The sequence below is a fragment of the Bactrocera oleae genome, chromosome 2 (genome assembly GCF_042242935.1).
Source record: "Bactrocera oleae isolate idBacOlea1 chromosome 2, idBacOlea1, whole genome shotgun sequence".
In the NCBI taxonomy this organism is placed as follows: Eukaryota; Metazoa; Arthropoda; class Insecta; order Diptera; family Tephritidae; genus Bactrocera; species Bactrocera oleae.
The window spans coordinates 606,715-632,989 of record NC_091536.1 but is presented as its reverse complement, the minus strand read 5'-3'; the positions used below and the strand labels follow the sequence as shown (position 1 = coordinate 632,989).

Below are 26,275 nucleotides of genomic sequence, written 5' to 3'. Positions count from 1 at the left end.
TAGCTAACGGTTATTTGAACCCATTCTGAATTAGCGGATTATTGATTGGTGTATTAATACGAATTTTGCGTTCGCGCTAACTGAATTTTGCGAATTCATGGAAAATGTTTAGTAGAATTGAAAAATTTTTATTATCCAATTGCTTCATATTTGTTTAAATACAGTTTACGAATAAATTCAGTTTTTTAGTTTGGATGATTTAGTAGAAAAAAAATGTTATTACTTTTAAAAGAGGGTGTATGAATGGAATTTTGCCGACTGTATATACATATTTATATGTACATACATGAGTATACACTGGTGGCAGAAATAGTAGGGACAAAATCATTGGCATATTTCAAAGCTCAAAAAAACTTTTTATCAGCATAGGTTTGAATCACTAGTCACTATGCCACAATGCTTGATAACAGTACTTTATGTTTGTTTCGTTTTGCGTCAATTATTTTTAGAATGTCGACGTAAATGCTATTTTGTTTAAATGTATAGCGTTTAGATCTTGCAGAAATAATAGGGATAATTTAGCTTAAAAAGGATAAATAAAGAAATAATAATCTTTGGTTTGTATTTTGATGATGATAGGAAGAAAATTAAAATATCGGTCCCGGGTCCCGAAGTGCATTGGAAAAATGATGGTGAAACTATACAAGAAAGGGAAAATTATAAGGTAAATACTCAATATCATAAACTACTTTAAGAATATGATATTAAATGCCGTTCACCACGTGAAAAACCCTGAAACTAAAGGAGAGAAAAGCAAAACCTAAACCCGTTTCAACTAAATGTTGATATGTTATGTCCCGGATAATCCATTAAAAGCTTCCAACGACTTGAAAATGGAACTGAATGATCCAATTACAAGTCGTACAGTTTGGGAATTCTTTGAGCTTCAAAAGTCTGATTTCCGAAAAACGTTCTGAGGTTTATAAATTCAAGTGAACATATTTTTAAAATTTTGTCACATATCAAATGCAAAAGTAACAGCAAATATTGTACATGCATATAATGTTACCCTAATATGTTAAGTATGTACATATAAAGAGGTTCGAACTATAAAAATTATCCAGTTCTACATACAAAAATATTTAGGTATACTTAGCAGTCTTCAGCTAATTAGAAACGGCATTTATTTTACAATAAATACTTTTTTTCCACTGTAATACGTATGTTCATAATTTTTGCGTATATTTTATTTAAACATACTATCAACCACTTAAGGGGTTACATGGGTTGTGTCGGGTAAAAAGGCCTATTTTCAATAATTTGTTTTCTATATAAAAATTATTTATTTAATTCAAACTTTTTTCTCTCTTAAAGATACACATTTAAAAAATAACTTCTAAGATTTAAAAAAAATTAAAACTCCACCGTTGTAACGTCATTTCCGGTGACCACTCGAAAAAAGGTGCGTCCGGTGAGCATAACTCCTGACAGGATCATCTAAAATGAAAAAATATGTGTTTTAGTTAAGACCATAAACTAGTGCTTGAACGAAGGAAGAAAAAAATTAAAATTGGATTTTTGGCAAACCTTTTTCCAAAAAAATGAAAACTTCGGTCAAATTTGCTCAACATTTCTTTTTTTAAAATGGTTGTAATTGAAAAAAAAAATCATTCGTCCAAGCACGAGTAAATTGTATCTCAAACACCTGTATAAAATTTCATCAAGATCGGTTGAGGTTCACAAGAAATCTTGATACCCGACTTTGAAAATACAGTTTCGAGAAAAACGCGTTTAAAGTTTTAAGCGACCACATAGCTGACCTCGAGCGCGCAACTTTTCAAAACTGTATATCGAAAACTATTACTGGTATCAACTTGAGATTTTAGGAAAATATTCTAGAGATGTTATATAATTAAATAAGACAATCTAAAATCTAGCTTCGCTTCATAACTCCAAACTACATACATACATAGCAGACCAATGGGGCCTTGCAAAGTCTACCCGTTGTTATCTTCGAATGTTACTAAAAAGTGCCTTATTGCGTGTTGGTCTGCTATGCAGTCCAGATTTGATCAAACGTTGAGAATTTGTCCTTTGGGATATTTGGATATTAAATTTGTCTTGTTGAATGTTAAATGTCTGTTAAACATTTTTTTGGGTATCTTCGGGATTGATTGCTTCCTGCTGAGGTTTTTTGGGGCCTTTTTCTCCATGCATTGTTATAATTTAAGGAATCGATTTTTAACTTTACGAAGGCCAAAAATAAAGCTGCAGGGGCAGGTGCACAGCTGGCGCCTTTACTAATGAAGTTAATTTGTTTATTTGTTAGGAACAAATTAAAAATTCTTTTGTTTTAATTTTACACAGATTTGGCAAATTTTTATATTTTATATGCAGTTTTTTTTGTAATAATGCGATATTAACATGTGAAAAAATAAGACCACTTCTTTTACTAAAACAATTAGGAAAATGTGGTAAACTAGTTTTCATTCAATTGTGTTAATATTTATTTCTAATTGGTTTAAAATTGATCAACTTCTCTTCGGCATAGAATCAACTAGGTTTTGGCAGACCAAACTGGAATTTTCTGGCGTTCCATGAATTCCGAATAAGCTCGTCCTTGTTACTTGACGCTTTTACTTCAATATAATGCTTTAAAGTTTAAATAACTGTCTTTTTTCGTGTCCTTATGGTTGTACGCGGTTTTTTTACTTGATCATAGTTAAATAAGTTTATTGTTTGTTTCGTTACACCAGATAATGTTACGCCATTTCTCTTTAGATCGGAGCATATGTTCTTTAGCATCCTTTATCTGTTTTTGCACGTACTTTTTTGGCACCATAGGCAATTTTCTTGGCTTCGAGACTTTAGATTTTCCTTTGCGAATAGTTGATGTGTCAACATCAATATTCTAATTACATTTAATTTGTTTAGAAGAAATAAATGGTTTTTTTAAACCATTGTTTTGGAAACTTGAAGTAAATTTGCTATTGTACTTTTCTGTACGAATTTCCCTGTTTCACAAAAATTTTAATATGCTCTTGAGTTGCTGTACTTGCCCTTTCCCATACATACTTATGTATGTATGTACATATCTATTCAACAAAAGGAAAAACCAGACTCTAATTGGTTGATACAAGTAATTAACCTGAAAGTATTATTTTTACCTTATCTCCAAAAATAAGCACATTTTAGTAAAAATATTTTCGTTATTGTTTCAAAACGACACGCTGTCCTTAAAAGAAACGTGAGTGGTTCAAATAGAACACCGTAATAAACTTTTGATATACATACATACACATGTATTGCATACTTATGTACATACATATGTATGTATAATGGATGTGTGGATATTTCAAAATATTTATGTATGTATGTTCACATATCTATGATTTCTAAGAATGACAACAAGTTTAAGCATCAAATATACAAACCGAAAATATATAAGACTAAAAAAAAATTATGAAAGTAATACTACCGGTTGTGAACGAAAATGGTCGATTGAATACTTATAGACACACATAAGTATGTAAATACATGTGGTTGTATGTAGTATACATGTACACTATTTTGCATATCGCAACAAATTAATTAAAAAATGTGTACAATTCAGATTTGTTCAGTTACTGTTAAAAAAGAATTTTACGTTTATACATGGTTGATATATAAAGAGTGTTTTAATGAAAATGTACTAAATCAAACTCCATACAAATACATATGTACATATGTATATATGTATGTATAAAAAACACAGCCTGCATATCGAAATAAAACACGGATTAGGACTCAACAAAAACATATCAACGCAATATTTATCCAAATGTAAATAAAGATCCTTATTACGCAAGCAACAAAAGAAAATTTACTATACGGATATTGTTGATAAGAAATCATGTAAGTAGCAAAAATCACAAAACAAATATTTTTTTTTGTTCATGAATATGTCTATAAATAATACGTGAAAAAAGTTTGAATAAAGTAGTTGAATATAATTACTACGTTTTTCGGATATATTTTTGGGAATGTATACAGATTATAATTGTTTTATATTGAGGATAAGTGCTTGTAAAATGTAATCCAGAAATTAATGAAAACAAATGTCGAATTTTGCTTTTCTCGGCCCGCCACTGATATCCGCATACGTATACATATGTATGTATGTACGAGCAAGTATGATTTTACACAGCAAACAATTCAGCAAATATCCCACAATATATGTATGTACTTAATCAGAAAAGTATTTTTTCCGATGACCTTACACAATAACGATAAAGTATTGGGCCACATTATTAAACTATTCCTTAGTAAAAGAACCGAAATCTGGAATTTAAAATTATTTACATACATACATACATAAATACATATATATGTACTTAGGTATGTATGTGGTACAATGTGGATGGCAAAAACAATAAGAAAAGGAAAAAAAGAATTAATTTTTTGTTTCTATTTGAAGAAAAGTGCTGCAGAGTCGCATCGAATGCTAATCGAGGCAATTTGTGATCATGCTCTATCAGAAGCAAGATGCAAAAGATGGTTTCAACAATGAATTTAATGTGAGAAATGAAGAACGTGGAAGACCACCAAAAAAGTTTGAAGACGCCGAACTGCAAGCAATATTCGATTAAGATGATACTTTGAGTCAAAAGAAACAAACAATTTTAGACCATTTGAAAGTTTTGGGAAAGATCCAAAAGTGTGGAAAATAGGTGCCACGTGAATTGAATGAAAGACAAATGGAAAAAACACTTGTGAAATTTTGCTTCAATGACGCGAAGGAAAATCAGTTTTACATCGAATTATTACTGGTGATGAAAAATAAATTTATTTTAAGAATCTTAAACGGAGAAAAATCATGGTTTAATCCGGGACACTCATTAGTTGAGTAGCACTTCGGTTCCTACGCAGAAGTCGAAAATACTTAAGTAAACTAAAAACTCGTTGTCTTTTTCCGAAAAATACCAGTAGAAATTAGAAATTAATTGAGGTTTGCACCGCGACTTACATGTTTGAACCCTAAACAAAAAAATAACAGTAAATCAAATATCAAAATGTTCTAAGGTTGGTGAGCAAAACTGGACGCATGAGTTTCGTTTGGATACCCTATGAAATTATTGGTTTATGTTACCTTTCTAATATTTATTTTATTTTTTGACGTTTAAAGAAATAAGTATGCACTTAAAAATTTCAAGCAAATTGAATAATTATTGCTTTTTCTGTAGCATCATACGTTGAAGATTTGACAAACATCCGAACAGTATTGCAAACCTAGCTTTCAAAACTTTTAAAACGACCATGCCACTTTCAACTGTGTTAAATTACAGTTTAATTTGTGATTGATTTAGAGCAATGCTGGTTAGTGCAGATGGCTGTGGCGTTATGCAGTAAAGTTAGCTGGGTCCCAAGAAACCTAGTAGCAAGTTTCATTAAGTATCATCATATGTATGTATATGTCATTCATAATTAATAGAAAAAGTCTATTTTGTTACCTTTACATAACATTTTCACTAATTAAAATTGATGACGATTGCATTCATACATACATATGTATGCACATATATTCAAAAGAAAAAATTGTGCTTCTATTGCGAAATTTAATAAACATCTCAAATATCATCATCAAATTTGACTCAGATAATTGATTGACAAAAAAACTACATTTTCTCGTATTTTAACACAATTTATTATCGCCTCTAAAACAGACTCCTAAGCCCATACAAGCATGCTAATGCTTAATCCAATTTCCCCTACATTTGGTATAGGTCTCAGCTGAGATGAATTTTTTAGGTTTCGGCTTATTTTTGGAGTACCATTCGCTAGATTGTTAGACAGTTTTGACCCTATATTTAAAAGCCCACGTCTCGTCACCAGTAAGGACGCGTTTCATTAATGTAGGGTCGTCAGCTATGCTGTCAAGCATCTCTTTAGCGACATCGTTTTTGCAAAAGATTCCAGTCTTTTTGGTATGAGTTTAGCATTGACATGTTTCATACTCAAAACCCAAAATATATTAAGTCGATCCATAACATATGTTGAGATCCTCTGCTATTTCTTTGATGGCGATTTTCAGTACTGTTTTCTTAACTTTTTCGATGTATCGTTATAAACAAGGTAAACGGACGACTCGCATGAGGCAAATTTTCGATGACTTCATGACCCTCACCGAATGCTTTGTGCTTCCTAAATACTTGTATTCGTGATAAAGTATACCTTGCAAAACGCTTCTGTAACAATTTCAATGATCCCGTTATTCTATTCGAAACACAAAATTTCAAGCAACCACATTGTTCAATATTTTTTCCATGGGAAAAATCGCCAGACAAACCCTTTGCCTCGTACAAAAAGCAGCTGCCAAATACCATACACATTAATTGACATATGGAGATCAAACTTCACACGAATATAAAAAAGGTTATACCATACTAAAAAAAATTTCGGTTTGTGCGCTCAGCTTACATAGACCATGCTCAGTTATTGAATTGCCGAGCCTCAGAGCATTTAATGCATTATTTTTACTTTTTTTAAATGCAACTTTTAAATGAATATTTTTATTAAAAAATCAGCTTTTTTGTAAGGTGGAATATTTTGGATTAAATTGTCAATAATAATACCATGTAAAGTAAATGGAAAAAGTAAACTGATTTAGACACGGCTTAAATTTAATATACTTAAAGAGCTTTCAAGGGCGTTTGCAAAAAAAAACCTCAAATTGGAGAAATAACGGACACCCTAATACATATATACATGTATATATATGTATATACATACTACATCTGTATGAAACCCAATTTGTAAGGTGACCAAAGCTAAACTATGTGCGTACATATGTATGAAAGTATTTGAAAAGTATATACATATGAACATATGTTTATTTATATTCATTCGTATGGACCTACTTATGTATATACACATAATTTGCATCGTGGCGCCAAGATGTTGAGAAATTTTATCCATCCACACAAAGCTCTGTGTGCGCATCTTTCAGCGATACCTACATACATACATACAATGTATATACATATGTATATAATTCTCACGACTGCCAACTTGTGGCTTGAGCAATGCCTTTGGAAAAAAGTTAATCATGCTAATCACAACAACTGTAAAGAAATTAATAAAACGAGAACTATATTGATAAGGAATTATAAAAGATATTTGAAATATGACGTACTGCTTTGGGGAATAATTGGTTACAGGTTTTGAGACATTTGTTTGGATCACAATTTATTAAAAGCATTTTATGTAGGTACATATATGTATGTTTATAAGTATGTACATAGTATGTATGTATATTAATATGTTAGTAGCTGTCTTCGATTCGCCATATCTCTGATCGAGTTGAATTTGTGAAAGAGGTATAGCCGCTATCTTCAATGCTATCAAGTTTTGTTTGTCATAGTTTAGATGAGTTTAACTATTGTGAATGGTTCAAATGACAAATGAAAGTACAAATTTCTTTGTTTTTTCTTAAGACTTAAAATCATTTGTAGTAATTTATAGAAAACAAAAAGAAAGGGTTATTGCAATGTTTTTGACGCGAAAAAAGAATTTCTGCAGTAAGAAAGAGTTATAGCACTACAGCGCATGCGTCAGCAGACATGTTAGCGCAGTTCGATTCGCTGGACATTAAAACTTGTCGAATCGAAAGCAGGTAGTTTAATCCCTTTTCAATTCATTATTCCACTACTGTTGGACTTTGTTTTCGACAACAACTTTTTCCCTCTTCTTGATCAAACTATGTATGTATATATGTTTAAATATATTCCGCAATGTACATATTTGTATTAGTTGTTTGCGTTTTGTATTGCGATTCGAAGACAAGATATACTACTAGACAGAAAAAGTCTGCGTACAAGGTACCAACCAAAATAAATCGTTGAAAAAAATAATTTTGTATACTTTTTATAAAATCCAATGTGTTTGATATTCATTAAAGACGTTTTAAAACATCCGCTAAAGGTTTTGGCATAAAATAGACAAGCTTAGAGGTTTCAGTCCAAGAGATGTGAGCCCGATCTTCGTTAAGCACATCTTTGAATCACATAGGTGCTTTTTAGAAATAAAATCTGGTGATTCTGGTGGTGTTTGAAGCTGCTTGAGAATGTTATAGAGTAACCAAAGCTCAACTATGTCTATGCTATATGATTCGCTATTTTTAAGATTTTGGCCGCCCTAGACGGGCCGAGATATTAAAAAGCCGGTATCTTTGTAATTTTGTATTATTCTTTTTATGGAAAAATGTGTTCTTCCAACAATTCGACCGATTTCACCGTATGTTTTTCCTTCTTCCAAAAGTTTAACCATGATTTCCCTTTCAGAGGTTCCCTTTGTTTTCTTTTAGGCGAGATTCGATGTTCTAAATTTAATAACAAACTGAATAAAACAAAAACCCTTTGAAATTGCCACTTTTGCCAAAACAAGTAAAACTATAATGCTCCCGACACTTTTACCCTTGGTTTTTACCAATCTTCCCATGGAAAGGATTATGCAACAAACTAGTAATAAAGTATTTAATGTGATTTTATTATTTTTATTAGTACATGAATAAAAGATATTTTTTAACAAAATAAAATAAGACATACGTGCGTACGCAGACTTTTTCTGCCGAGTGTACATAGATACATAAAGTGAATCAAGAAAAGAAAACTTATACAGAGATATGCTTTGACTTTCAAGGGACTTTTTTCTTAAACTATTTCAGCTTTTAAACTGCAAACAGGAGTAACAATATGAAAGACCTTTGTATTTTTAGTATTTTTAAAAAAAATTTAACAACAAATCAATTTTGATGTTAACGATTGCAAAAAATTAAAATATCTCTCTTCTGAGCAGCAAAAAAAAAAACTTATACACTTACGTTGGCAACACATTAAATGCAGTTATCAAGTAGGTACCGCTATTTTTGTCTGGTATTATTTGCGTTTATACTTACTATGTTCAAAATGTATTTTTTGGGAAGCGAATTTCTTTTGTGCGCTTGCAGTTTTTGAAGAAAAAATTATGAATAAATAAACATCTCAAGATTTACAAGCTCCGGTAGTCAAATATTGGCAACAGAACAAAATTACCCGCGAAATAGGCAATATTTTCAAAAAACCACATACTATTTTTCTAAATTGAAAAAGACTGGTGGAGTTAGAAGACTTGATTGGAACAAGGAACAGCCCAAAATATCTGCTGTCTCTAACGCCAAGAGGTTGGAGGAAGCTGGCATGGCAAAAATCCAACCTCAAACTGTTCAGAATTTCTTGGTTTTAACTCAGTTTAAAGCGAGCACAAGCCACGCTTATCGAAGTGAAATATTTGTAAAGAGAAGTAGAAGTAACGAAAAATACTCCAAAGAGTATACTTATATGTACATACATACAAGCATACATATGTATGTAAGTATATCCAACGTGATAACGAATTTCGGGATTCTGTAATTTTTACCGATATGGGCCCAAATTTAATTTAGTTGGATGCAACGGTCGTCGATTTGTAAGGCGTAAGGAAGGCTAAAGCTAAAAGTTATGACTGCTCTTCAGAAGATGTGGACAAATATACCTACCATTATGGTGTATTCTATAAATAAAAGACTGCATACAATGATAGAGGGCAAAGGTGTACGTACAAAGTACTAATTTTTCTTCAAGAGTGTTAAAATGACAATTTATGCAAACTGTACAAGTTTTTTTTTGGCTTTCGAAAATGGATTTATTTTTATTCTTTTATTTTTTGGAAAAAACTGAATTTTTAAAAAAATATTTCAATTACATTATGAAAATTAATAAAAACGGACTTTTTCTCTCCTTTGGATGCAACTCAAAAGTTTTAATAGTTTAAGAGTTAAGTCACTTCAAACAAAAACAATCTCCCTGTACAACATTTTTTTTTTTGATTCACTGTATGTACATACATACATATGTATATGTATGGAAGAAAAAAATCATACACGGTATGAATTTAAAGTCTGTTTAATAACCCTGCCAGTCACGGCTAACTACTTTCCCTAGAAGTTTCAACACAATTACATATTTTTTCTTCAGGCACTAACACCAACTCATACTTTTGGGATATTTCTTTTTTAACTGATTTTGAATTTCCTAAACAAACCAAACTTCCAATCTCATTTCTTGAACTTATTGAGCAAGTGAGAAAACATATTTGTCATTAGTGCCAATATAAAAATCCCAAAAAAGAAAATAAAAATATTGACAAATGCAAATCGATTGTTTTTGAAAATACAAAGGTATGTTCACAAATTTTTTTGTAAAATTATAATTGTGTAATTGAGTGGTACAGTATAGACACATCCATAACAAGAAAGTTGGTCGAATCAATACCAAGACGTTTAAAAGAAGTAGTCCGAAAGAAAAGGAAGAGCTACGCGATATTAAAAAGTGAATTTTTGTTTTTTAACTTGGATTTTACATGAATTGTCGAATAATTTTTTTGCTTTTATTTTTGAAGTAAATCAGTTTTTTGCTTTTTTGGTTAGTTTTGTTGTTTTCATTATCATAAAAGTCATCAAGTTACAAACACACTGGTTTTTGGTCTTTTATTAGTTTATATTAAATAAATATAAAAAATGGATATGTCGAATACTTTTTTTGGCCAGTGTATGTACAAGTATGTTCAACTACGAAGAGTACACTATCGGAAGTTTCAGTAAGTATACATATTTCAAATAACTAAAATAAGAAAAAAAATTTATAGAAATGTATTTTGATTCCAGGCAGTTGATAGGTGTCTTAATAAGTCCCATATGGCTATATATGTACATATGTATCATAACCTCAAATATCGTTGGATTGGCGTCTTCGCGGACAACAAATACCACTTTTTTAACCACTTTTGGCTGGAAGGGAATTACATACATATGTACATAATGCATATGTCTGTTGTTGTATTAAGTTATTCATTATACGTTTTTATATCCAAAAGTATTATTCCGTTTATGTACAATATATATGTATGTATGAACAGTTGTCCACAAAAAAGGAGTGACATCATTAACAAAACGAATCTTTAAATTTTTAATAAAAAACATGTTTTAAGTTTAAAAATCTTTATACAAGACGTTCACTGATGATATACTTATTAATATTTCCATAGTGCATATGTTTCAATGAACGTAAAGAAAATTTAAAATCACAGTTTATGTTAACATAAAGTAAAAATTAGTTTCACATAAAAATAGGAGTATTCTATGTAGTACGAAAAGTTCTGAAAGTTTTAATTAAAATGATTTCAAACCTTTACTGAATATTAAAAAAATTAATATTTCTTTGAATAGCTTTGGTGTCTTTATAGAACATCACACTGTCTGGAAATAAAGGCTATAAAATCTTGGCAATGCTGAAATGATTATATTTCCCAATTCTCTTTTACTACTGCCAGAAATCACTCGAATTGGCTAGTTTCCGTTCAATAACACTTTTCTCATATCAGTTCTAAGGGTTTTCAAGGGGTTGAGGTCAGGAGACTGAAAAGACTGAGACATACGTATTTAACTTCAACTTCGTTGCCTCTACATCATTTTTTCTCACACTTGCTGAACTGTTTCTGGTCATTATCTTGTTCGTTTACTCATAGAAATGCTATATTCCATTAGACATATTATAACATTATCTCATGTAATATTTTAACATATGCCATTTGATCCATGAGGTCTTCACTCAAGAGAATTGGACCAACTCCACTATGTGAAAAGCTACCCTCTACCATAATTAGGGGATTCTTTTCCAAATTAGAGTTTCAGTATTAACTGATAAATTTAGTTCATTGCTGATGCTCCTGGAAGTATTAATTTTACAGTAGTGTCATGCTTATATTGGGATCGTCAACAATGGTTTCATTTGTATTTCTATAATTTCCTCCATTTCTTGTATCTCCTTGTACGTTTTTCCTAATTTTCAATTTTGTTTTTCATTTCCCACCTTACATCTGTAAAATGCTTTCCTCTACCCTCTGAACTAAAATCCAATGACTAAGTTTACCATAACTAATTAAAATTGCTGCTAGATTATGGAACTCTACTTACTTTTCTAATCTTGCAAATATTTTTTAAGTTAATGATTATTTTAGTAAGGAAATGTCTAACACTCCTATTTTTTTGTGGAAAGGAATTTCAAGGGCATCAGCAAATCCGAATGAGAATAACAATCATCTCATTATCATTGGTTTTCTGTTTTAATGTGAATATCCCGTTATGTGTATTATGCTATTGTACCCCGTCATTTACATGTGGTCCAGAAACGTTTTATACCCAAATATATTTTTGATATTGGCACTCTTATTATTTTGTGGACAACTGTATTATTTACCATTTATTTTATAATTTTAATTTTGGCGTTATTTGAACATCAAAAATTGCAATACTGATTAGCCCCCTGATGTGCGTTCAGTGACGAAAAACGTAACGTTGTGGCGCCAGTATCTGCATACATATGTATGTACATATGCATACGTTTATATATATACATATGTACATTATTATATGAAAAATTTAATGATGTTTTTGTTTTTAATGTTGTCTAGTAGCTGTATAACAACATACATATGTGAATGCATTAGTAAATAAAATGAAATTACTTGACTTGCTCTCCAACTTGAGAAACAAGTGCCAAACTTATACTTTGGTGCGCAGTATATGTATATGTGTGGGCATACACACATAAGAATTTATGTATATGGCTTTGTATGAAATCATGTTGGTATACCCGGCACAGCCATAAACCAGGCGACTCAACAAGAATATTTTTTAGTGGCGCTGCTCGTTTAGTGAGGATACTCTATATGGTGAGAGGTGATGTGGCGCAGACATGTTAGTCGTTATCTGGTTATTCACTGGCGTCGATACGTAAGCACTACTGAATTTGTTCGCCCCTGTATAGAAATTCGTTTGTGTTTGTGTGTTGTTTCTGAATGCGACTGCTTGTATGCATGCACGAGTATGTGCTTATATATGTTTATGAACCCTACAAGAACAGTGACAGTCATATGACCGGTAATATGACAGTCATAGCTGAAAAAATTTTGTCAGTTCGCAGAACAAAGTTTCTATCATTTTCTTAAGAGCCTTGTGCAAAAAACCAATGTAAACCAACGTATGTGTGCGAGTTTGCATCTCTCTTTAACAGAAAGGTATTCGATATATCTATACTGCTCACTCTCATGTCTTTTTTTTGAGTCATTACTGACCATAAATCCATCATAGCTGAAAATTGTCAGTTATGACTAAAACGCTATCATAGCGTTGACTGTAAATCTATCAAAAGTGAAAAATTCGTTTGCGCAGTATATAATATAATTTTTATTTCTTTAATAAATTCAAAACTTTTAATTAAAAGTAGTTATAATAATATACATACATAAATATAAAAAAGAGTGTAACAAAAATAGAATTAAATAATAAGTTAAGCTCTGCTGTACGTGTTTCTTGAGTTCATGGATATTTCAGAATTTAAAAATGGCTAAATAAGGATAAAAATTAACAAAAATATAATTTTATTATAAACTTAATAATAACTTACGTATATTATATTTGAAAATTCCTTCGTTATTTATTTATTTTTAATAAAACAAAAATTGTTATTGCACAGGAGCACGGAACACTTTTGGTTTATCACACGAAATAACAGCTACATATGTACATAGGTACTTCTCGAAACTTCTATGGAAATGTATTCTGTCCCTTTTCGAAAATTCGCTTTTGGAAAAATCGAAAACATTCACAGTCATTTTACTGTTCATTTGACTGTCAGTACTGACATAATAAATGTGAGTGTATTAGTGAACCCATCAGCAGTTTCTTGTAGGGAAGATATGTCTGGCTGTGCCGCGCCGCATTTGTGTCTGAATTAAAGGCGCCATCATGACGATGTTGGTAACGTTACTATTATTTCTTTTATTACGTCAGTGGCGCCCACTGGCGCCTGATGTTTAAGATGCCGCTGACTACCCGCCAGCCTGTAGCCTTATGTTATACTTGTTGTTGATTGTACGTTTGCTAGCTGCACGCAAGCCCGAGAAGGCATTATATTGTTGTTTCTCTGTTCGCACTGTATTTTCTGGCTAGCTGTCGGAGCGTCTGGTTTTCGACCGTCAGCCACAGCTCAGCGCCGCAATGTACGATATATAAATACATACATATGTAAGTATATGTGCACATGTATATCATATAGGGTGAATAGATACATACATATGTATGTGTAGTCTTATTTATTTGGAGAATAGAGAGGAGTGCGCGACCGACTTATGAATGTATGCATGTACAAGCATACATATATACAAATGTAAGTATTAATAATAAAAAATAAAGAAATATTTGCATGTTTTAGTGAATATAATAAATATGAAATAAAACATTAACATAACTAAATAAATTAATAAATAGTAAATATGTATGTAAGTATGTACAGTTTGTCAATAAATTCTTCGCAAAATGAAAAACAACATGAAAATTAAGTTATGGACTTAGTAGTTGACCGAAATTCATGATTTGTTTTATTTTTTAATTTTATAAGAGAAATCTTAAATATGTTAAGCCGAAAATAAAATAGTGTGCTACCTATTAATTCTGTGCAAAATGCTAACACAAGTCCCTAAGGCTATGTTGACACGCGGACTCTTTTTGTCGCCCAAACATTATTTCGAAAGTAGGAGACGACAAGGAAAGACGAAAGGACCGTGCTGCTCGTGTTCGGGAGGCAAGCTATGTGTTCTTGTTCGCAACAGTTTCCCGCTACGAAATTTAGCATTATTTTTCATTTTGAAATGCTCATGGTTGCAATAGCGCTCGCTTTCAAATTAAAATTTATATTGCTATCTACATTTTGTATGTTATATGCAGTTTTGTATAATATAATAGAACTGTTTTGGAAAAAATGAAATTAGGTAATCAAAAATAATTTTGTTCATCGCGTAGATCAAGTGTACAAAAATTTGAGCATGTGATATGAAAGACAATTCAGAAAATTGTCCGCCTCAAGTTGCCGGACTCGTGTTCCTTCTGTGAACGCAATGAGCGACACCGAAAGAGAATTTGCTGATAATGAGCGACAAAAGAGTTCCCGTCTGAACGCCGTATAAGCGCATGTTCGGACAAGGATTCTTTTTGACGATTAAACCGATTTTCGTAGGCGAGGGGACGACGGGGAAAGACGAAGTCGTGCTCGAGTGGCACGTTCTGCGCTTTTGTTCGTTGCTACGCAATTCGCCATTCCTTTTAATTTCGAAAATTGTTTCATGGTTGCAATAGCGCTCAGTTTCAAATTAATATTTACAATATATTCGGAAATTTGAATTTAAACTATTTTTTGTATGTAATATGTGAATATGCATATAATATGTGAAAATACATAATATAATAGAAATGTTTTAGAGTAGGGTGAAGAAGGATTATAATTAGATATTTATGTGAATTTGAGAAATAAAAGAAAATGCAGAATATTCTCCGACTCCGGTTGCGCACTCGTGTCGCTCATGTGAACGCATTGAGCGCCAACCAAAGAGAATTTGACAATTTCACAGGCAATAGATGTTGGGCGGTTTCAGTAACGGTGCAGTTACACGATAAAGAAATTGCTTTCAACTTGATCACTCAAACTAATTGTCCAAATTGATTTAAATTGACAGCCGTGGCCTACGTCAAGCAACTTGATAATAAATAATAAGTAGTTCCAAGATATCATCGTCATGGAAATAACTTAAAATCTTGAAAGTTTTGCACGAAATTAATAATCAGGGGTGTTGTAAAATCCAAGACAGATTTGCGTAGTTATCAGAATTGGAAACCAGTTCTGATTTTGAATGGTGTCACAGAATCTGACTGAATTTGCGTCTTTTCGAACATATGCAAAACCAGCTGTTTACTAATGTGACAAAATTTGCAAATTAATAAATTAGCAAGCGTTTTATAAATTCGAAATGCTCAATGAAATCTACTAAAGTTTACAATGAGTTCCGCTATTTTTGCTTTTATTTTATTTTAAGAAAAAAAAGCAACGAAAAAAATAAAAGGAATATATTAAAAGATCACAGTAAGCCACTTGATGCACCAAGGGAGTCGCATGTGAAATTTGGCTTGCATTTACTTGTATGTTTGTATACATGCTGACTTTACAGATTTATATCACATTATCGACTAAATAAAGACGCATTTGGGTGTTAAATTACGTTTGTTACGTTTTGTAAATTCTATTAAAATATCTTGATTTTTCCATAAACTCAATAATTATGACATTTTTTGTTTTATACTTATGTTTTCCCTATAGAAATAACGATAAATTAAATCGTAACAATAATATAAATTATTTTCTTCACTTACATTTCAAATCTGTCAGCAAAAATCCTCTTGCTTTGTTTCTGATAACAAAACCGATATAATTGGTTTCCGTGACACCCAAAACCGATATAATTTCTGTTTCGAACGTCAAACCAATAATATCTGAATTCATGACACCTACTACATTTTTTTTATCGGTTTAAATTCTGATTCCGACAACTATCAAATTCTACACCCCTGAATATAATGGAAAGAAAAGGTGAGTTAAGAAAGACAATCTCTATAAAAACAACTATAGGCTAAATTCAAAATCCAGATTTTTGCCTTTTTCCACTTTACTTGTTCTGCACTATAGCTATTCGAGAGACACCGACATTTTAATTTCTTCAAAAATTTATTGATATACTTATATTTTGATACCAATCCATGAATATAACGAAATATTTATATTCCCGACAATTGCATGCTATTTGTTTGCAAAACTATGTGATCAGCTGTCTTAACTTGATTGTCAACTTGTCCCACGACTTTAATGGAACAATTGATATCAAGATGGCGTTCAAGTTCGAAAAGTTAGAGTGTAGTAGTACAGAAGTGTGAGTGTATTGCAACTTGAAAGTGCCAGTTCACACACGGGCTCTTCTATTGCTCAAACCGCTGCTACGAAATTTATCATTCTTTTTCATTATGAAATACTTTCATGGTTGCGATAGGGTTGGTTTGAAATTAATATTTACATTATGTTCGGAAATTTTAATTTCGTTATCTATTTTTTGTATGTAATATACAAATATGTATAGAAAAATAGAAATATTTTGAAAAATTGTGAATAAGGATAAAATTAAGATATCCAAAAATATTATAACAACAGTATTAAATGTAATAATATATTTATATGCACATATATAAATGAATTTAAATGAAAATGGAGCTACCTTTTACTTTTTTATATTTACATAAAATATTAAGATGCTTCCATATTTATTTCTTTTAACCGCAAATTATTTAGTTCGAATATCATTTTATATTTTATTTAAAATTAATTTGGAGTAAAAATATTAAGTGTTTTTAATAATTCCCGATAGATAAGGAAATTCCAGTCATACTTTTGGCCTTGAAAATATTAATAGCGGGTATTCAATACATTCTGAGGAATTAGGGAATTCCCGTCTTAAGTATTTCTTTGAAACTATTAAGCGTATATAATGCATATTGTTCTAACATATTCAAGGTAATTCCTTGCAAGCAAAATGTGGGACCACCATCCCAATATATTGTACAAATGAAACATGCAACACACTCTAAGTGTGAAAAGGAATGACAGAAAACTCTATTCGAGTTGCTGGTGTGAATGCACAGAGCGACACCAAAAGAGAATTTGTCGATAATGAGGGTCAAAAGAGTCCCAATGTAAACACACACATTGCTGACAACCATTGTTGACAATGAACCGCCATTTTGGTGGTTTGGCAGCTCTGTTTTAATTCTACGAAAAATTTAGAGCGACAACATGTAGCAGTGTTCTACGTTTTTACAGTTTGTTGCATAAATTGCATACTTGTTAGCATATGTATATACAAACATATGTATGTATACAATATTATATCTACTTAGTCTTGCCATAAATTTTGTTACAAAGTTTACAATGCATACAGCGTAAACAAATTCGCAGAAAAAAGTACCGTTATTATACCCTGAACATGGTATTTTAAATTTGCCACGAAGTTTGTAACATCAAGAAGGAAACGTCGGAGACCCTAAAATATATGTATGTATATGTACATAAATCATCAGCATGATGAGCTGAGTTGATTGAGCCATGTCCGTCTGTCTGTGCGTCCGTCCGTCCATCTGTCCGTCTGTATACTTATATGCAAACTAGTCCCTCAGTTTTAAAGCTATCGATCTGAAATGTAATTTCCTTAGAAATTGTTTAGATCGGATCACTATAGTTTATAGCTGCCATACAAACTGAACGATCGGAATAAAGTGCTTGTATGGAAAACTCTTTCAGTTGACGAGGTATCTTCATGAAATTTGGTATGGATTATTATTTAAGGCAATAGTGCAATCTCCGAAGAAATTGTACTACAGATCTGATGACTATAACATATAGCTGCCATATTAACTGAACGATCGGAGTAAAGTGCCTGCATGGAAAACTTTTTTAATTGACGAGGCATCTTCACGAAATTAGATCGGAATCAAGTTATTGTAAGGAACCTTTGTATCTGTGAAGGGTATTATAGCTTCGGTGCAACCGAAGTTAACGTTTTTTTTTCGTATTTTTATTCTATGTTTACAGTGTCTACTCATTTAATATACTTATGTACATAAAAATATCGCATATAATAATCAGTTGTCGTAGTGGTTATCTAAACCCTCGGGTTGGTTGTTATCGAGGTCATGTAACGGTAGGCCAAGGAAACGTGCTGTCTCGATGGGGTTGGACCATAGGGAGAAGGGTTTTGAATGGGGTTTGCTGGGCATGCAAAGTGGGGGTTCGTCATACGGTGCCTCATTGCACGCTGGATATAGTATGGTATGTCAGAGTCGATTCTGGGTATTCTGAACGAAGTTGCACAAGGGTCACTCTAGATTCTCGTGGCAACTCGAGCTCTACGTCTGCAATGGGTGGTGGTTGGACTCCATGTACAACATTCACTGAGAGGGAGTCGGTCGCAACTAAGTTCAGACACGCACTTATCCCCATTCACAGTCGAGCCATGTACAACATTCACTGAGAGGGAGTCAGTGAAGGTATTAATGGCTCGACTGTGAATGGGGATAAGTGCGTGTCTGAACTTAGTTGCGTCCGAAGTCTGGTCGGCGTACTGTTCGATGTCGTCGACGTAATTAAGGAAAGACCTCTTGATGTTTCCGGCTAGCGACTTGAGTATTTTGTTTCGGCTCTGTACTTGATGGGTGTCGTAGTAGTATGAAGAGTGAAGGAGTACAGGTTGTTGAATGTACCACCTAAGATCTTAGGGTTATTGGTAGTCGGAATTTTAATGCCATCGACTGCAATTTTAAGATCCAGTCTGCACTCCTTCGTCCAGTTCGTGAATATGGTCGATGTGAACTTAGTGTCAAGCTCTTGCAGAAAAGAAACGAGAAAGGTCGGAGGGACAGCCGTTTATTTTCGAACATATGCCATGGTTCCATTGTCCGACTTCAATACCGTGCAATCATCAGCGTACGAGGTGATGCAAATTCCCTCTGGTGGTTGACGAAGTTTGGTAATGTAGAAATTAAACAGTACCGGGAAGAGGACACCACCCTGCGTAACCCTCTTTTTAATTATTCTTTATTTGGAGTTTTGACCTCGAAACAGTACGGATGATTGCCGACCGCTGAGGTAGTTCATGTCCCACCTCTTCAGCTCTGGAGAGAGCGTGGATATCCTCAAGTAGCGTTGTGTGTGTGACTGTGTCGAAAGGTTTTACAAGTCCAACGCTACGAGGATTATCCTCTCACAGGGTGGCGTTTAATTTAGGTCATGAACTATTTGTGCGCTTATGACGCTAAGTGCTGCGGTGAGTGAATGTCGGGAATAGCAAGCCATCAAGTGTTTTCACTTTTTTAGCTCTACCCATTTAGTCCGCTTATGTTGATTTACCATTTGCCGAATTTCTAAGCTGAAATCCCTTATTCGGGGATCAGAGGGGTCGAGACAATTATTGGCTGATGGTCTAATGCGAGGGATAGCATAGGTCACCAGGTTATGCTATTTATCAGACTAGCACTAACGAGCTATTACAAGTGCCCAGTATTCTGGTGGGGGCTTCGTCATTCATTGTGCAGAAAGTCGAATCGTCTATAAATTCCGGCTGCTCCATCTCCTTACGATCATTTAACAGGAAGGAAAGCCAAGGATCGAAGTGCGCGTTAAAGTGGCCTAGTACCAAAAGGTTTTCACCACGAAGTAGCGCACTTATGTTCGGGTGATATCCCGTTGGACAACATGTAATAAATTTACAAGAGTGCTTTATAGGAGCAGGTGTCAAAATTGGATGATGGTCGTGGCACCGCCCTTATTAAGGTGAAATCACATATCTCCGGACTTACTTCACCAAATTCAACTAAATTTGGTACATTATATTATTTTGGCATTCCCATATTACATGTTAAATGGGCGAAATCGGCCTGTAACTGCGCCTATATATAGCACACCTTTAAATTCCATCTGATATTTTCGCTTTCCAGTATACAAATCAAGCACCAATTAATATATCAGGATAAAAATATTGCCTTTAAGGTATGCCATCTCAGGTTTAAAATTGTCAAAATCGAACTAACTATTCAAGCTCCAGATACCAGAAATGTGGACCCCAGAGCCTATAGCTGATTTTCTATCGGCCAATTTGTAAGTTATCTTAATTCAATTTAGTGAGCGTCTTTTTCTCTGTTGCATCTCTGTTCCTAAAATGGATAAAATCGGTGAAAACTTGCACTAGCCCCCATATAACTAATATCAGGATTTTCAAAAAAAACGGTTGACTTTACTTCTTATATATTGCTGACGGTACGTGAGGTACGTTAATTGAACTCAGAGGGCATTTCTTTATGTTAATAATATGTAGTAATGCCAAAAATAGATAAAATTGTGTCATATAAAATATTGTGCCTAATAATACATTTTTTAACTTCCGATTGGCCTTACAACGTATATATAATTTTTTTTTAACTTGAAATTAGGTACTTTTGTCACACATGTGGCACTGTATATTTTTTGAAATGCCTGACTGCATATTATATACTAGTATGTAAGAATCTTGCTTTTATTTTATATTTGAAATTGCTTACAAAACCTTTTTTATGTTATTTTTTTTTTTTCAGAATTCATTAAATTACAAAGGATATTCTACATTCAAATAGAAAACTACAAACATATCAAAACCGAAATCGAGGTGATAAATAAAAAAATGTTTAAAAAAATCGTTACGATATAAAATAAAATACAAAATTATTATTTGTCTTCGCCTTCACTTTATGTTAAACCGAACAATGAATTGAATACAAAGCATTTGCTTTATGACTAAGAGAGATAGCTTTCCACTGCTTGTGGTTTTACTTATTCAGTCCAGGCATACAAATTTTAAATGACGTAGGCTAAAGTGACAAGCAAAGGCTATCAAAGGACTCATCTTAGTTTGCAGTCCGTTACATTCAATTTATTTTTCTGTTTTCTGAGCGAAAGTTTTGAGTGATATCGTATGACTGTGAAAACAGTCAGAACAACATAACAATCAAATTAAATAATGCTTTTACAATAAATACAATAAATGTTCCGAAAACATTTTATGTCCCTCCATGCTATTTCGAAAGGACAAGGAACTATGGCGTTATGCGTCAAAAAACCTGTCAAGAGATTTCGATGGGATGAGCAATCAGCTACAACAGCCGCCTCCCCATCAACATCAACACCCCCTTCAAGAGGGTGTTCAATACCAGAACTCGCAGCAATGCCAGAATTCATTCTGTCATACTATGATTACATCAAATACGCTAACATCCAATCTCGAATTTTTTGGTTCGTTTACGGAAGTAAGCTACGAACAGAAACCGAACGATTCCGAAAGTGGGTGTACTTGTGGAAGCGATTGCGCCGCTTTCACCGTCGTGACAAACAAAGAGGGACAAGCTCAAAATCAGAAACACCTCAAGCGCTCATTGCATTACTTACCGAGATTGCCTCAATGTTCCCTTCAATCGAACCTGAAGAACCCTACTATATCGATAACAAATGTAACAACGGCTGCTTCAAATACAACGGGAACATTTGCGGCGACAGTAAATATGTTGCGAAATTGTTGTGGCGTCAGCGGTCTGTTAACAGAATATCCCTCAATCAATTCGATTTCAACGGTTTCCCATCAAAACGAAAAATCAGATGTAGGCCAACAAGCAGTAGATGGAAAACAATTACAAAAGTCCCAACAGATCTTTCGAAAGCTTATGAAAATGCTGAATCGGCAACAACAAGGGGAATTACTGGATTCAGTCAGATGTCGCAAAGAAATGTCTGCTCCACACGATTCCCAATGTATTTTATTAAAACGATCCTTAATTTACAAAGAAGAGCCACATGTGATTTGCTGCCGGTTATTCCTCTGGCCAAATTTGAGAGATGCAACAGAGCTGAAACGTTTGCCAATCTGCACAACCGACCGACATTCTATTTATATTTGCTGCAATCCTTTGCATTGGTGTCGGGTCCTCGAAACAGGTAAATGATTAAGTAACAATAACACACCCCCTTATAAGAATAATATTTTAATACCATTAGAAAAATCGTTTCAATCGAAACCGCCAAGTCCTTTGTTTTTTTTAAATATCATTTAATTAAAAAAAATATCTCTAAGACCTAAACAAATGAATGATCTTAAGAAGTTTCGAGATTATTGTTTTATAAAGCCCAAAAATGTTTGATGTCTTTTGGATGTTTTGGTGAAATTAGCTTTCTCCGAATAAATCAGTATAAAAACATATTTTCTATTTTTTTTTTTGTATATGTTAATCAACTTGAATATAACGGCTTTTAGTCTGACCATAGTCTTTTTTTTTCTTGATGTCAAATATTCATCTTGTCTGCATTATGAACAATTTTAACAAAGGTAGATACATACTTACATATGTATACGGTATATTCGACAGATATGATATGGTATATGTGAATCCTACTTAACATAGAGTACTTAAACAAAAATTTAAAAAAAATCGATACAGCCGAGCTTATACACATTATGGTAGTATATTTACATATGTAGATTGGGTCAGGGGTGATAATCGTTTTTATTTATGTTTACCATTTAACAATAATATGTATTGATTAAAACCTGTTTTTTTTTTAAATTTAATTAGATTCTGGAAGTATTGGCCAATATACATACTGTATAGAATATGATACACAAGTTATAGATCATTTCGACAATATTTAGATGACAGTTGTCAAAGATTTTGGGCACTTTCTGGGATATGTTTTGTTTCGATATCCTAGTTGATACTCGAATTATTGTGCAGTAAAATATTGATGTTGTCACGCCTAGAGGCTAATATTAAAGCTAATTTGTATGAAGGATCGCCTTCTTTCTTGAGATAGTTATTTGGTTGTTATTATCCGAGTTTACCCATTTTTACTCGTATGATAGCTCTAATTTACAGTATTTGCATGAAGTTAGACTGTGAAAGTTCTAATAAATTATGAGATACCTAAATACCTAGATCCTCTATGCATGTAATTTTTTGCTTAATTTTAAATATCAAATACTCAAAATTAAATCACACATTTACCATATACATACAAGTATGTATGTATATACTTAGATTTGCCATAAATTCTGCTAAAAAGTTTATAATGCCAAAAATACGCAGAAAAAAGTACCGTTATTTTTTTATCATAATTTGTATGCAGTGTGTACTCATACTATATAATATTCAGTATAGTGTTTGCTTTTGCTCAGGGATAATGGGATGCCCAACTCTTTCCAGTGTGAGAGCGCCTCAAAATTAACGTTTTTTATAACATTTTCCATTGTAGCCAGATCGGAGAAAATAATAATTTTTGGGAATTTAATTTCTGCTTTTGCTAATTAATGGCTTAAAAGCGCAAGTGAATTTATGAGCTTCTCAAAAAATATAGTATTCGAGAAAGTCTGTTTACTGCACTATTGATCGTTTTTCCCAAACGTCTACAGCCGATGACAGAAAGAGACGTGGTCGTTCTTGCGTGGCCATGAAAGTATGCATTTAATAGATAAAAAACATTTCACTGTTGACGTTTTTAATAAGCAAAACGACAAAATCTACGCAAAAACTTTCAAATACCCTGAAAATGTTATTTTATAAGTTCAACGTGGTCCCCATCCAGCTGCTGTAATGGTTTGGTGGGAAGTCTACTGTAAAAACTTACCTCTTCACTTCTGTGAATAAGAATTTAAAAGTGTACTAATAGGATGTTTAAGAAGACGTGGTAAATCAATTAAGCAATAGTACTCTCTTCGTTGAAGAGCATTGGATCTAGTATATAGTTTAATTTTTATAACAGCCTGAACTATCTGATTACTTATGCTAACTAAGCTGATGGAGCTGACATAGTTTTTATAACTGATGAAGTGATAACCTTTTTACTATACTAGATCAACATGTGCATAAGGATGGATATTGTGAAATTTCGGCTGAAAACGTTGGACAATTTTAAAGATACAGTTCCGCTGCAAGCCAACTTTTGGTAAAATCATACGTTCATTACCAGCGGTCAGATATCCCCCAATAAATAATCACCAGCATTTAGCATTAGATAAAACGAAAATCTATTAATTATATGAATACTAGTTTATCGAATATGTTAATTTTGAGTATATTATATAAACTATTATTCTTACAGATATTGCTCCTCCGCCTTACCAGGAAATGGAGAAATCGAAATTCGAAGGTAATTTTATTTATCCATAACTCAGTCTTCCCATCGGTGAGGGGACTATGTGAATTTGCTACACAATATTTTTTTATATTTTATACCCGAACACCCGAACAAGCATAGATCGCCTAGATAAAAGTAATAGTTTTTTCGTAAAGTTAGAAAAAAGTTATTTTCAATTACTCTTATCATAATATTGTTGCATTAATTTATAGTAATGTCTTATTATATGGAATATATTAATTTATACTAATATTTTATTATATGGAAGAATAAAGTGAATTCGTATACTCCCTTTTTTTCTGGTTTTTTGAAAGGCTCGATTTTGGGGAAGTAAATATTATGGGAATATATATATATTAAATACACTTAAATATATATATATATATATGTATAATTCGAACTGATTAAATTAAATACAGAATATCTTTTTTTTTACAGAAGAAGACTGCGCCAAAATAGTAACCAACTCTTCGACCAAAAATTTCAAAATAACTGATGTTAAAGGTAGGACAAATTACTAAGTTCCCAAAGCTAAGCGCATAACTATATTCTTTATTAAAATCTAACTATTATTTTATTATCATTTTAAAAGTTTCCTTTATAATAGTTCACAATAGTCAATCCCATAATCAGTCAAAAAACCTAAATACTTGTAGTTTGTCTCCTTTCATTGGAAATTTCGATACAATGAAATAACAATAAGCAATAACAAAAAAGTTATGACAAGTAAAAAAAGACCAAGTTCAGGTGTAGCCTGAAAAGCGAAGAAATATTTGCAGATTGGCAAACTATAGATTAAAAATTTTCGCAAATTAATTAAAAATTCATTATTCGACGAAACCGTGAAAGGATTAGTCTCATATTAGGTACCTGGTTATCTTATATTTTAGGTTATAGACTCATTTAGTTTCTTGACTATATTTTGCGTCGTGTTATGAGTTATTTATATTAAAATCAACCTAAATCAAATGATATATGAGTGATATATACCCAATCAACGGGACTAAATTTAATGTTGGGTATATGAGAAAAATGTCAATCAGTTAATGGGAAATCATTTTATTAGCGATATCGGGTATATACCAAGGTCTAGTTAATACATTTTGTGAATAATCATACATATAGAAAAATATTATTGACTAATTTTCGACCTGATAAGCATTGTACAATGAATGGATCAAGAGAGAACGAAAAAAACAACCAATACCCAAACCATAAATGGCAAAATTATTCAACCAAAAATGGAAAACGCAATCACACATTCACTATTTATTGTAATATGTGGTCGTTTTTCATATTAAATATTGATGGATCGCCAGTGAATAAAAATCGTGTAATATTTATAGCTCCAGTATTTGTTCGAAATAAATCGGTTTTTTTTAAAGAAAGATTAAAAAAAAATGGTTCTGTTTTATTATTTGTTTAGTTTTTCAGACTAAACATTGGAGCAAAAAATGTTAGGCACCAATGTGATGAGTTCAGCTCTTTGAAAATGCTAAAATTTTCGTATATATTGTATAATATATAAGTAATCCCGAATTTGTATATAAAATGTACTAAATGTCCAATATTTATCGCGTGATCCACAATCCGCTATCCAGATTTCTAAATATTTAAATTTATTGTGAAATGGATCGAGATCC

General features: G+C 32.4%; 1 protein-coding gene across 12 annotated transcripts in view; it reads left to right on the top strand.

Moving 5' to 3' along the window:
• Dad (Daughters against dpp) overlaps positions 1 to 26,275 on the top strand; it is a 43,017-nt gene that overhangs the window by 11,673 nt on the left and 5,069 nt on the right. For 4 of the 12 annotated variants that reach the window (XM_036373796.2, XM_036373797.2, XM_036373786.2 and 1 more), the window contains exons 2-5: positions 3,554 to 3,834; positions 21,050 to 22,439; positions 24,597 to 24,644; positions 25,071 to 25,136. In XM_036373796.2, coding sequence (XP_036229689.2) covers positions 21,524 to 22,439; positions 24,597 to 24,644; positions 25,071 to 25,136 — 1,030 coding nt within the window. In that variant the 5' untranslated portion in view covers positions 3,554 to 3,834; positions 21,050 to 21,523. Of the gene's footprint in view, positions 1 to 3,553; positions 3,835 to 14,202; positions 14,220 to 21,049; positions 22,440 to 24,596; positions 24,645 to 25,070; positions 25,137 to 26,275 lie in introns of those variants that run through there. The other 8 variants (XM_036373790.2, XM_036373789.2, XM_036373799.2 and 5 more) reach the window with 7 other exon arrangements.